The 14,804-nt window shown below is 38.7% G+C and overlaps 2 protein-coding genes across 2 annotated transcripts in view; one reads left to right on the top strand and one right to left on the bottom strand.

The window, feature by feature from the left end:
• Positions 1-14,804, top strand: part of LOC102874803 (breast carcinoma-amplified sequence 3-like) — a 347,132-nt gene that overhangs the window by 226,539 nt on the left and 105,789 nt on the right. The window lies entirely within an intron of this gene.
• Positions 8,798-14,804, bottom strand: part of LOC102869551 (sialic acid-binding Ig-like lectin 6-like) — an 11,785-nt gene continuing 5,778 nt past the window's right edge. The window contains exon 3 of the mRNA XM_006899464.1: positions 8,798-8,922. Within this exon, the coding sequence (XP_006899526.1) occupies positions 8,798-8,922 (125 nt within the window). The remainder of the gene's footprint in view (positions 8,923-14,804) is intronic.

Raw genomic sequence — 14,804 nt, 5'->3', positions numbered from 1 at the left:
ACATGTTGTGAGGAGAGACCGGTCCTTGGAGAAGGACATCATGCTTGGGAGGGTGGAGGGACAGCGCAGGAGGGGAAGGCCCTCTATGAGGTGGATTGATTCAGTTACTGGGATAATTGGGATGGGAGTGTCAGAGACAGTGCGATTGGCACAGGACAGAGCGGAGTTTAGGGCTGTTGTACATAGGGTCGCTATGAGTCGCAAGCGACTCGACGGCACATAACAACAACAGGGAAGTTAATTTCCAAGAAGCAAACAAATGAAACAAATTATTAAGAAAATACTATTTTAGCAAGTCTTAATCTATTTGTTTAAGCATTCTCAAGACTGGTTTACCTGTGTGTGTCCTTATAACAATCAAGAATGTAAATACATTTACTTTTAAATTTTAAACAACCAGAATGGCACATTTTTAGATAGCAGTGTTCTGGGTGACAAAATTCAAGAAAAAGGACCTTTGAGTTATCTCCTGGGAAATGTTAAAAGTATTGTAAAATGTACATGTTGGGATACACTACAAAATGAATTCAAGGGGGAAAATGTATGCTGCTTGCCTCACTGGCATGCACTCCTGTCTTGTATGGGATCTATTCAAAAGAGAAATGAAAGGATACCATTAAACAGAGTTGTGAAACTTCTAGTTCAGCAGCTGCATTCAGTTTGTTTTTCAATTTCGGATTCCCATTCTTGTTTATTAGCTGTGACTTCAAGGCCAGAATGAAAACGAATGTTTTAATGGCAGCATTTATGATTTGGTTAGAAGTGCCAGAAAAGGCCGCATGCTTAGATCTGGGCACATTCAGTATGGGTGGTGTAAGTTTGTTGCTTTCCATTATTTGGGGATGCAATAAGAAACATTTCTAGTGGATATTTTTTTTATAACTATACAAACTAGCTTTCTGGAATTTGCCCCCTTTTTCATTTCATTGGCAAATAAGGGAATTTTAGTTGAGAAATGTTAGTTTAGTTTAGAACTGTTAAGTTCTAAGTCCATGTATTGACTAGTATACTGTTGCTAAATCAGAGATTTTTCATTTACTTGATAAATTAGCAAACTGAAACATATTAAAATGACATATAATTTACATACATCAATTGCACATTTTCAAAGAATATGTTTTATTACTGGAGTCCGTTGTTGTTGTAATGTGCCATCAAGTCACCCGTGACTCATAGCAACCCTATGTACAACAGCCCTAAACCCTGCTCTGTCCTGTGCCAATCTTATTTTCAGAGTAGTAGGTCATGGTATCAGGTACAAGGTCATGCAGTCTGATGTTTGCATGGTCCATTAGTCCTTTGGACCAATTGTTTCCTTGCAGTGCTTGATTTTCTTTACTCTTTCTTACTCCAGATAAGAGATATGAGTAATTGCACATTAGATGATGGCTCAGTATATCTTATGTTAACCCCTCCCCCAAAAAATTCTTCTGCCCTTTAGTCTGTTGTTAAATAGAGACTTTCAAGTAGAATATTGTAATACTCTTGTTTCATTACATATTTGTATTTTTTTAGCATTTACCATAGTGACCAATTATTTTTATGTGCCATCACGTCAGCTGCGACTCATAGTGACTCTCTGAACAGCATATCTGAACCTTATCGTATCCTGTGCAGTTCTAACCATCTCCGACACACATGAGCTTATTGCTACCGTTGGTACTTTACCAGTCCACCTTGTTTTGTGGGTCTTCCTTGCTTAACGTTGACCTTGATTACAATTAGCATTTATATTTAAAACAATCCAGTTTGGATTCATTTGAGCTTCATTTTAGTAGTATTCAAAGCTTTCTTGCAGTGAAGCCAGAAAGTGGTGTAAAAAATAGTAGTGATACACATATTACATCTTTAAGTGTATGAGCCAATGTACTACTCAGTCTTACAATTTTTGCTGTATGTTGTATTGTAATGGATTAAATTAGAAAAGGATTAAAAGTGAAATTAATTTATTATCTGTTTTATATAATTGTAATTTAATGAAAGTTTACAGAAAATCTGGATTTTCATTAATTCGTTGTTGCACATTTTCCTCCCTCTCCGTTTCTTTCCTGCCCCCAGTTCACTTTATTTTTTAAAAATATTCATTCATTGTTGTACAATATCCTTCTCCCCTTTTCCTTCCCCCTCTCAGTCCTCTTCTATAATGAACCTCTTATTTTGAACTGTTGTCTTACATATAATGCCTAATTATATATTTCTTTTAAACAATTCTCTCCCTCATATGTTCTAATACAGTATTCGTTATCTATCCACTGTTTTTGATTTTCCCAAACCGCCATATCAGTCCTGCTTCATAACAGTGGTGTTACACAGTATTTGTCGTTTTGAGACTGAGATGTTTCACTGAGCATAGTGTCCTCCAGGGTCACCCATGTTGTGTCATGTTTTACAAGTTCATTATTTTTCAGTGCTGCATAGTATTCCATTGTGTGAACAATGGGAGAATATTTGGAAAGCTTGTTTGGAAGTTCTATCAGGAGAGCACAGCTACTCAATGTACACTTGACCAAAGGACGAGGGTATTCTACTATCTGGTACATCATCTTCTTCAACTGAATTTTCAGGCCCAAGAGGGATGCTCATGAAGTAGTGCGAGAAGAAGGGGACACCCACCTAGCCTGCCAGATCAGCTGACTAAGGCCTGGTGATCATTGGGGTGACATAAGTCGCAGCCAGATCTCCCTCACATTCTAATCTATGAATGTCTTAATATCACTTTAACTTTTAGGATATTTTTGTTACAGGAATAATTAATATGGAAACGTGGTAGATAGCAGTAACTATTGGGTTTGAGTTAGGCACATCTTATTTCTCAAGGTGACATTTTTGCTTTTAAAACAGCACTTCATAGAGACCGTTATCTGGCAGATTTGTCTCATGAAGTATGTTGTTTGACTTCTTGACTGAAGCTTAAATGGGTTAGTTGTGGATCCAACTAAAGTGAAATCTTTAGCAGAATTGTGGGATGACATCTAAGACCTCACATAAAGATGGCAAAAAGTCAATAAAATGAAAAGATTGGAATTTAAGAGCATAAAAATCACTCAGATCTGGGATACTTTGTTTCTTTAACGGAGTAAATAATTGATCTTTCCCCCCCAATTTTACTAAAATTTAATAAATTATCTTTCAGTATACATATAACATATCAGAAATGTCACCCACCAGAATAGGAACTCCATGGGGATGTATAAAAGTACATGTTGACAAACTAGTTGATGTGTGATCTACTTTCAGAAGTGTTGCTTTTGCCAGCTGAGTGGCATCGACATTTTAAAGAATTACCTCTTCTTGGCAGAGAAAGGTCTTTTCTGTCCATTAATAAGGAGAAAATGAATATTAAGTCTGTAGTAAAGCAGATTGAACATGTCAGCTTTGGATGTGTCACTGAATATTTAACAGACTTGAAATTCTTTTATTTAAATCGTATATAGTGATAGGTGATAGTGGTTTTAGGTTAATTGTTAAACATGTTCTTTTTTTTGTACAAGTTTTTACCATTGATCAAAAAAGAGGGTCAGAAAAATACATTGCTTTGGTTTTAGTTAGCATTTACAGTGCCTAACAGATGTATTGATGTAAAACCTATACTTGGACCAGGGGGCAGTCATCAGAAGAGAGCAATGAAAAAAAGAAGAGAGCAAGGAAACACTGCATGGTTCAAAATTGGGAAGAGTGTATGCCAGAGATGTGTCCTATCTCCATACCTTTTCAGTCTATATGCAGAACAGATTTATCTGAGAGGCTGGGTTCTATGAGGAGGAATGTGGCAGCAGGATTGGAGGAAGATTCATCAACAGTCTGCATTATGCAGATGACACAGCCCTGCTTGCTGAAACTGAAGTAGATCTGAAGCGCTTACTACAGAAGGTCAAGGACTGCAGCCTTCAATATAGATTGAAGCTCAATATCAAGAAAACAAAGATTCTCACCACTGGGTCAGTTAGACAGCATCATGATGGATGGTGAAGAGATTGAGATTGTAAATAGCTTTAGTTTACTTGACTCCACAGTCAACACCCTTGGCATCAGCAGCCATGAAATTAAAAGATGTATTGCATTGGGAAAGTCTGCTCTCAGAGACCTCTCCAAAGTACTGAAGAACAATGATGTCAGTCTGGAGACTAAGGTATACCTCAGAGCTGGACAAAGACTAGGGATGATAGGAGGAGAATTGATGCCTTTGAGGTAGAGTATTGAATATACCATGGACTGCGAAGAGAATGAATAGGTTCATCCGGGAGAGGGTTAAACCAGGCTGCTCCTTGGAGGCAAGGATTCTGAAGCTTCATCTGACATGCTTTGAACATGTTGCAAGGAGGGACCTGTCCTTGAAGAGGGACATCAAGCTTGTTAGGGTGGAGGGACAGCGCAGGAGAAGAAGACCCTCTATGAGATGGATTGATTCAGTGACTGGGGTAATGGGAGTAGATGTGTCCGAGACAATAAGATTGGCACAGAATAAAGCAAAGTTTAGGGCTTGTACATACAGTCACTATGGGTCGCAGGTAACTCGATGGCACATGACAACAACAACATAGCTTGACATTTCCCCTCTCATCTGGGAGCTTCTCATTTATCACCATGAGCCAACTATATTAGTAGTAACACAGGTAGGTTAAAGAGTTTGTGAGGAAAAAGAAATCTTAAAAAGTGCTGTATCTGTCATTGACTTGTACTCCAATTTGTCACTTATGGTATCTTTACATATGTTAAGATTGACTTTGTTTTCTTGATTCTGACCCTGTAATTGTGTATCTTTCTAGGTGTTCTTATTAGAATTGATTGTGTGTATTATGGTTCTTCAGTTTTTTTAATGTTCTTTTAATTGCAGGCAATATCTTTCTATTCCTATTAATTTTATTTTTTAATTCACATTCACAAAGCTTGTAATATTTCTGAGGCACATGCATACAGCCAATTTTAAGATAGTGACCACTAGTAATAATATGTTCTTTTTTCTTGATATAAAAGTGATGATTAATTTGAAAGGTAGGATTTTATTTTTTAAAAAAGAACCCATTTTATCCTATAGTAATCTGGTTATTTCTTTTGGAGAGTTAGTATAGTAAGCACACTGAGAGAAGGAACATTACAGGACTCATCCATTAGGGATAATAGACACTGTACCTCAGGCTTAGACTACTTTTAATGTGACCTTTTTATGAAAAATTTTTTTGAGTGAATATTTACAAATTATGTATTTCTCATGATTACTTATGGAAATTTCATTGATCAGTGAAATTAATTACAATGTCTAATCCACCTCTTTTTTTATATGCAGAACAGATTATCCGGGAGGCGGGGCTCTATGAGGAGAAATGTGGGGTCAAGATTGGTGGACGATTTATCAACAATCTGCGTTATGCGGATGACACAACCCTACTTGCTGAAACTGAGGAGGACCTGAAGCGCCTGCTGCAGAGTGTCAAGGACTGCAGCCTACAGTATGGATTGAGGCTCAATGTCAAGAAGACAAAGATTCTCACCACTGGACCAATTGGCAGCATCAGGATGGATGGTGAAGAGATTGAGATTGTACACAGCTTTAGTTTGCTTGGCTCCATAGTCAACAGTCTTGGCACCAGCAGCCAGGAAATTGAGAGGCACATTGCCATGGGAAAGTATGCTGTTAGGGACCTCTCCAAAGTGCCGAAGAGCAATGGTATCTCTTTGGAGACTAAGGTGCGTCTGATACAGGCCATGGTCTTCGCAATCACCAGTTATGCATCAGAGAGTTGGACAATGACCAAGGAGGATAGAAGGAGAATTGATGCCTTTGAGCTGTGGTGCTGGAGAAGAGTATTGAGAATATCATGGACTGCTAGGAAAACAAACAGATTTGTCCTGGAAAGGGTTAAACCGGGTGGCTCCTTGGAGGCAAGGATTCTGAGGCTCCGTCTAACATACTTTGGACATGTTGTGAGGAGAGACCGGTCCTTAGAGAGGGACATCATTCTTGGGAGGGTGGAGGGACATTATAGGAGAGGAAGGCCCTCTGTAAGGTGGATTGATTCAGTGACTGGGATAATTGGGATGGGAGTGTCAGAGACAGTGCGATTGGCACAGGACAGAGCAGAGTTTAGGGCTGTTGTACATAGGGTCGCTATGAGTCGCAGGCGACTCGACAGCACATAACAACAACAACCCACCTCTTACTGTATAATTGTCTTTTCCTTCACCAAGGACAATTATGTTATAAGCCCAGTATTTTAAAAAGTAAAGGAGAGGTTTACACACGGAATCAATCTTTGGATGGTCAGTGGAGATGGGAAGGAAGGGAGAATGGTGTAAAAATTAAGAAATAGAAACATTATTTTTACAATAGTGAAATCTATTTCTGCCATATACGTAAGAATAAACTTTGGTTCTATTGCTTATATGGTAATATTTATGAAATATTTTTTTCCTAGTAGGTTAGAAGATACATAATTTTGTAAAAACATTTCTCTTTGCCTTTAAACCTAAGTTGTTTTTTGCCTTCGAGTCAGGCACGACTCATAGCAACCTTATGAACAAAAGGCCTGAAGCCCTTCTACAGCTATCAACATTTATCAAAGTTCATAGAGTTTCTGGAGGCATATTATTTAGGAAGTTGATGCCACTTCTGTTTCCAAACTTCTCATAGTATATTATTGTTGTTATGTGCCATTGAGTCACCCGTGATGTATAGCGACTCTATGTACAGTACTTCTGAACCCTTCCCTGTCCTGAGCTAGTCTCACTAATTCTGACACACTTACCCCCATTGCCCCAATTACTGCACCAATCCTTCTCATCCTGGGTCTCCTCCTCCTGTGCTGTCCACCCGTCCACCCTTCCTAGCGTGATGTCCTTCTCAAAGAACTGATCTCTCCTGGCCACGTGCCCAGAGTACGTGAGGCAGAGCTAGCCTCCAAGGAGAGACTTGGTTTCACCCTCTCCGAGACAGACCGATTTGTTTTCTTGGCAGTCCATGATATGTTCAAGACTCTTCTCCAGAACCACAGCTCGAAGGCATCTATTCTTCTGTAATCCTTAGTCATTGTCCAACTCTCTGGAGGATAGCAAATAATTGATGGCCTGGATTAGGCACTGCATCTAGACTGACATTGTTGCTCTTCAGCACTCTGGAGAGGTCCATGACAGTGGATTTTCCCAATGCAATTTGTCTTTTGATTTCCTGACTGCTGGTGTTAAAAGTGTTGATTGTGGATCCAAGCAAGCTATAATTGCTAACAACCTCAGTCTCTTTCTCCATCTAATATAGTGCAGCCGTTTTGCCCAGTGGTGAGAATCTTTGTCTTCTTGATGTTGAGGTTCAATCTGTATTGAAGACTACAATGCTTGACGTTTTGCAGCAAGTGATTCAGGTCTTTTTCAGTTTCAGCAAGCACGGTTGTGTCATCTACATATTGTAGGTTGTTAATGCATCTTCCTCCAATTTTGATGCTGCACTCTTCCTCATAAAGCCCTGCTTCCCGAATGATCTGTTCTGCATACAGATTTAAAAGGTACGGGAACGGGATGCATCCCTGACACACTCCTTTCCTGATTTTGAACCAAGCAGTGTTTTTGAACCTTGCTCTGTTCTGAGGACTGCTTTTCGCTCCAAGTATAGGTTTTGTATAAGCACAATCAAGTGTTCTGAGATTCCCATTTTCCTCAAGGTTAGCTACAATTTATTGTGATCCACACAGTCAAATGCCTTTGCATAGTCCATGAAACATATACAGACATTCCTCTGGCACTCTCTGCAAAGTTATTATATTGTACTTGAAAACAGACATGCTGCTTTTAAAGCCTCTTTGAAATATAAAACTGAAACTATGTGACGTTCTGTTTTCTCTTTTTAATTTTTGAGGGGATCTATTTGAAAGTTGAACAATTAATAAGGAAGAGCAAAAATGAATCGAAGACTTTGAATTGTGGTATTGGCAAAGAACACAAACTATAACATGGACTGCCAATAAATCTTCTTGGAGGAAGTACATTCATGGCACTCCTTAGCAACAAAGATGGTCTCATATAGTCTGAGCATGTTACCAGAAAGTACCAGTCCTTGGAAAAAGGCATCCTGCTTGGAAAAGTAGACTCATTTACATAAACTCATTGCCATCGAATCAGAACCAACTCTGAGCTACCCTCCATTGGTTTATTTGAGGCTGCAAGTTGCAGAGAAAGAGATAATCTTTCTTCCCACACAGCAGCTGGTGGATTCAAACCTCCTCCCCGTGGGTTGGCAGCACAATTCCCTACATACGATGACACCAGGTCTTTGTACAGAGACCACGTACTTTCCACGCAAGGTTATGAGTTGAGTTAGGTCTGTGAGAAATTCCTCATGTGTGTATCTTTATCTCTGAGTATTTGGTGTCAGAATCCTTCTGTTCCTGCAGCTTCAGCTTTTTAGAGTTGAGTAGGTCAAGTGGAGACCCTCTTCATCTGCTGAGCTGGGTCCAGCCTCTGGAGGGACAGGGTGGTCTGGAGGCAAGCTAGTCTGCTGGTGTCTCCATGATCCTGAACCCACAATGCTGTCTGTAGCCCTTGTGGCTTCCATTTTCCTTGCTGCTTTCTTCTTCTGGGTCTTTACTGTGAAGATGAGGAAAATGCAGAGACAAAGGAGGACCATGATTCCAGCTCCACCTCCAGCTCTCAGAATCCCTGAACTGGATTCTGGTTTCCAATGAACTGAGAGATTCAGAAGAACATCCTGGGAGCCCAGCTGATGTTGTGCTTGGCAGGCAAACACTGTTTCTTGTCCAATCCCTACTTGAGGCAGCACCACATAGCTAGTGGAAGAGAAGGGGGAGGTGTTTCAAGTTGAGGACCCTTGAAAGCAGGCCAGCCTTGGAGGGGGGTTGCTGTCAGCAGTACAGTGTAGATGCATGGACTGGCCCTCAGGGATGGTCAGAGATGAGGTGTTGACCACAAGCTTGAGGGCTTTAGGAGAGAAAGAAAAAAATTGGAGGAGAATAGAGAGAAATATGGAAAGAGCTAGGAATATGGAGAAAGAAAAAGAACAGAGAAAAGAAATACAAAGGAAGGGAAATATGGGAAAAGAGAAAGGAATATGAAGAAAGAGGGAGGGATGGGTCGGGGTTATAAAAAAGAATGGAGAGAGGGTATAACTTTCTGTTTTCTGGAATAAGATTAAGAATCATACATTGTAATCCCAGAGGTATGTGGTTGATATCCATCAAATGCTCTGCCAGAGAAGGAGGGGCAATTTCCTCCTGTACCAGTCAGAACAAATTTGATGGTACACACACACACACACACAATTAAAAAGAGATCATGAATCATACTAATATTCTTGAACTTAAAATTCCTTGTGTTCTCAATTTTTCTGTTTTATTTAAGGACTTAAAACTTTTCTCGTACTAATGGCCTTCCACATACAGATATTTTATTGTTGTTAGATGCCATCGAGTCATATTGGCCCTGTGAACAGTGGATTAGAATCTTTGTCCTTTTTTGTGCTGTGCTCATCAGAACATTATTATGCTAGCAAACTTATTTTTATATGCTAATAGTATTTAGTGTTATTATTCAGTAATGTATAACTTAATTAAAAATGATTATTTGAACAGAATCAATCAAGGTGATTCAAAATATGTTTGGAAATTCAAAGAGGAGTTAAAAAAAAACCCTACTAAAAGCCTTCTGAAAAAGAGGATGCTCTAGTGGACTCGTGAGTAAGGAGCCACACTGTCAACCCACAAGTTGGTAGTTTGGATGCACTGCCTGCTTTTCAGGAGAAGGATAAAGAATCTCTTCTGTTGCAGTTTACAGTTTCTGAAAACCTGTGAGATGATCAGCTGTGTGTTAGTTCTGACTTGAGACCATTAAGTTGTATTTTAGATTGATAAAGAAGAATATTTCCACAGACTAAAACTTTACCTATTGTAATGCTTAAGAGAGCATTTCCACACAAATGCCTTTGCGTAGTCATTGAAACACAAACATTCCTCTGGTCCTCTCTGCCACCAGCCAAAGGCCATTTGACTTTGACTATAATGCCCCTAGTGCCATGGTCAGAGCTATTGTGCTTCTGTCCTACTACTACCCTTTTCAACTTTGGACTTCCTCTGCTGTGCCGTCCCTCGACCGTTCCAAGTGTGAAATCCTTCTCCAAAGAAAGACGGGTCCCTCCTGGCTACAAGCCCAAAGTATGTGAGACGGTATCTCAAAATACTTTTCTCCAAGGAGCAGCTTGGTTTCACACTCTCTAGGAGAGACCTGTTAGTTCTCTTGGCAGTCTATAGTATGTTCAAAATTCTTCTCCATCATCACAATTCAAAGATATCAATTTTTCTTCTGTCATCCTTGGTCAGTGTCCAGCTCTCCATGCACATGGCCTGGATCAGGTCCATCTTAGTCTCTAGACTGGTATCCTAGTTTTTCAGCACTCTGAAGAGGTCCCTAACAGCGAAATCCTCAATTTTTTCATCTTTGGCTTTCTTGGTTGATACATACATTTGAACAATAGTCATATGTTCATAGAACTTCTTTATATGTGTATGGATGGTATCCTATTGCTCGTAGCATTGTACTTCAAGATAGATTGTAAAGTGGTCCTTTTAATGACCAGTGTCACACCATTACTCTTCAGATTGTCATTTCTGGCATAATAGATCATGTGGTCTGCTTTTAGCTCACTGATGGCTAGGATGTTGCTTTTTATACATTCCACTTCATTTTTACACTTTCCAGTTTTCATTGTTCATACTTTGTACGTTCCATATTTCAGTTATTATTTGATGTTTGCAACTGTTTTCTCCTTAGTCTTGCCACATTATTAGATGAAATGAAAATCATCCATTGTGTATAAACTTTATCCTTGTTATTAAGGTAGACAGCTCTTTCCCATTTGCAGTTCAAGTGCCCTCCAATCTGAGGGGCTCATCTTCCAGACCTGAATCCAACAATGTTTTTCGCTTGTCTGTAGAATTTTTCAAGATCTGCTATTTCAGAAATAAATGACTAGTCATGCTTCTTAGTCTCTTTGAGTTTGGAAACACTGTCGGAACTTGTCCACCATGGGTGACCCTGCTAGGATTTGAAATACAGTGGCTTCCAGCAACACACAGGCCATCACAGCAGGACAAACTGACAGTATGACAGGTGGAGAGATTCCCATATATGCAAATACTGATGGAGAAATATGAACTGGAATTGAGACCAAGATATAAAGTTATTTTATGAGCCATACAATCTAAATTTGATCCAGTTTATCAGTGTTTCAGTGCTTTGTTAAGAAGAGAGCGTGAATAGCTTGTAGTTTCTTTCAGTTCACATATTAAAGAACTATACAATTAGATGGACATGTTAAAGAACCATACAATTAGATAGGTGTTATAAATAGGATATGGTAGAAAAGACAGACCTACTCATGTTTCCAAGATTTTATAGCATATGCATAGTAGAGATTTGCTACTCTTTAATTTTGCTTTTTAGGCTAAGGAACTGACGCCCAGTTGAAAAGACTTATACGTTCTTATGAGGCCGCAAAAGCCTTAATGTTCAGTGTCTAGCTACCCAAGATTTTGGAGAACAGCATGTACCATCAGCAGCCTCAGTCTCCACCCTTTAGTCTAACACTCATCTATCAAACTTGAGGCTGAGAGTGAGAGAGAGGAAGCTTCCAGATAAACATACAGCAGCGCCTAAACAGCTAATCGCTGTAGGCTTCCGCTTCCAGGCCCTATAATTAGAAGTCCTTCTTTTCCTTGTATTCCCAGATGACGCAAATGCTTTTTGTGGCTTGGCACCTCATTTGGGGCGTGGGTTTAGTTTATGGCCGGGCCAGAGTCTGGTTTAGTCTTCTGATGCTGCATAAATAGTTCTCAAGCCACAGTCTACTTAGTACAAGTTTTTCCTTTTATGTATATGTGCTTTTTAACTTGTTTTCTAGAGAGAGAGAGAGAAAAAAAAGGCTTGTTATTTTCCCCAACAGAATGTGTGCAAAAGAGGAAATTGTAAACTAAAAGAAAGCACATGACTGTGTAAACTTTTCTTCCCTGGTGTTGCAGTTTTTCACATTATTTAGAATTTTTGTGGAAACAAAATGAAACAGAACAACACCCCACAAATACTGAGCTGGTTAATGGAGTAAAGATGCCATATTTAAATGAGGGAGTATAAAAAGAAAATGTTTTAGATGGGATACACTGAAATGAATAGATAACCAAGTTCCATGGGCTGCTTTTTAAAAAACTAGTTTTGCATTTTATTAACTATACTTAGATTAATTACATATTAAGAAGTATTTGTGATATTTATATGAACAATAATAATTATAATCTTCATTTAACAGTTTTATTTGTAAATTATCATTCAAAATAAGATTTTAAAAGAAATGTGAACATTTTTCTGCAGTTGTTTAGGAATATCTTGTTTCCTTTTGAAATAATTATTTTGTTAAATTGTGGACTCTGAAAAGAATTTGTTGGGATATTGAATCAGAATATAAAAGACAATTATAATAATTCAAAACTTACTGTAACTCAACACAGAATGTTAAAAGAAGTATACAGGTAACTGTCCATGAAAGGAAAATACGGCATTCATTTCTAGTCTTAGAGATATATGGGAAAAACAAAAAAGAAAACAAAATGTATCCATGTGCTGATGACCATAGCAAGGTAAAAAGTGAGAGGCAGTTTACAGAAGCTGTTACAGGACTGAAGTGTACATCTCAAGGGTTAACTTGGAAGTAGCCAGTATGCTTGCACCTAGTGTGACTTTACCTACCACTCTACACTATGAATTAGTGACTCAAGTTGTATTTACTTAGTTCAGCCAACCAAATAGCAAAATAAATTATCCTTCATCTTGTCCATTCAATTGCCTACCTCATTTTCCCATGAGTGTTTAAATATTCTTTTGCACAAGGGTATTTTTTTCTTTTAAAAAAAATATATTAAATATATAAATAGCAAAACATTTGCCTCTCTAGTAGTCTTCACATGGACATTTCAGTGTAGTAAATATTCATCATTTTGTTTAACCATTACAATGAGCAATTCAGGGTAATTTCTTAGAAATGCAACTCTTTTATTCCAATTCTGCTCTGGACAATCATTTTTCCTATGGAAGATAGCTGTAAATTATGGGGGGTAAATATGAATACATCTTGTAAAAAGAGTAAGAACAACATGGAGACAACCATGTCTGGCCTTTTCTAACTCCACAAGAGGGAGAAGCCCCCCCCATCCCCCACCCCTGCCATCATCCATAGTACAGAACGATTCCCATGAGATCAGACATGCCCCCCCCCACCGACTCCTGAACCTCTTTCTGCTAATTCCAGCGTCAGTCCTACTGCCATATTGCTTTCTAAATTCATTACAATAATTACACAGACACATACTCATCATTATAGAGTTTATTAGGTAAACTAACAGGCTGTAATTCAGGTTAGCAGCAGGATACATGTACTCAGTCCAGAGTGCTTCTCAAGTGTGGTCACAGGGCCTTTTGACTTCCAGTCTCCCATCTTAGGACCAGTGTCACAAAGTTCCCTTCGTCTTACCAGTTACGCATTTCCCCTGCAGTCCTCTAGCAAGTGTGGGTGAAGGTCCTGCTGTGCAGTGGCAGGCCCAAGTCAGCTCTGTCTCGGGTTGGTCTTGGAGTCTCTGCTGAGGCTGCTGTTGCTCATGCATAGTTCCTTAGTCTGGCTGGCACAGGAATCTCTGGCCACAAAAGGTATATGTGCTTTCCCTGTCCTTCCTGGCTTGAGATTCCAAATTTCTACTGCTGAATCAGGTGAATTAATGACTGACTATACCATCCACTCCCCTTGTGGATAGACCAATATGCTCTATTTACAAGATAGTCCCTGTCCTACTTGATGGCTAAGAATGTCATTATGAACAAGAAATCCTTCACACTACACATATATAGAGTTAATATGTGCCATAATCTGTTAATCCACTCTTGAAAACGTAACATGAAGAGATTTAGATTAAAAGCCAGTGTGCAAATGCTAACTCCCTTCCCCTTGCCAAAATTGAAAATTAACTACATTTCATGTAGAAAAAACCCACTTCCATGAATAAATATGTTTTAAGCTGGAGAATGGAAAAATAAATACCAAGCTTGTACTAATTAAAAGAAAGTCGGAGTATAGATCAGAATGTCTATGGTGGCTTAGTGATAATGAATTTCACTATCAAACTCAAAAGTACATGGTTTGAATCTGGTGGCTGATCTGTGGGAGAAATGTGGTCAGTCTCCTCCTGTGAGATTTATAGCCTTTGAAAACTCACAGGAGAGTCAGCCATGAGTTGGTTCTGACTCTCTGCCACATTACCACCACCACCACCAAAACTATTCTTAGTTTAGTTGAAGTTACATAAGTATAATGAGAGCTGTGTGAAAATTGATTGACATGTAAGTAGATTGATACTTTATATGATTTTAAATTAAAATATTGCTACATTTTAAAAAATATGAAGTGTTGATAAATTAGGAAGCATTTTAAACTGACAGCAAATGAACGCGGATCATATTAACATTTGGCAGCTGTGGCGAAAGCAGCCTCAAAGGGAGATACATACAAATATATGCGTATTCTAAAGGTGAGGGCAATCATGAGATAATAACCTATTCTGTTGCCTTAAGATACTTAAGGAAAAAATAGAGCAAAAATCCTAAAGCAAGAGACTGTTAGAATAAATAATAAGAGCAGGCATCAACATTTTAACAATTTAAAAAGAACAATTACTATGCTGCATTGAAAAACAAGGAACTCATGCAATATTATTCAAAATGGGTGACCCTGGAGGACATTATGCTGAGTGAAATATCTCAGTCACAAA

Source organism: Elephantulus edwardii, unplaced genomic scaffold (genome assembly GCF_000299155.1).
Source record: "Elephantulus edwardii isolate Elephantulus edwardi_28Jun2011 unplaced genomic scaffold, EleEdw1.0 scaffold00257, whole genome shotgun sequence".
Classification (NCBI taxonomy): domain Eukaryota; kingdom Metazoa; phylum Chordata; class Mammalia; order Macroscelidea; family Macroscelididae; genus Elephantulus; species Elephantulus edwardii.
This window is presented reverse-complemented; position numbering and strand designations above follow the sequence as displayed.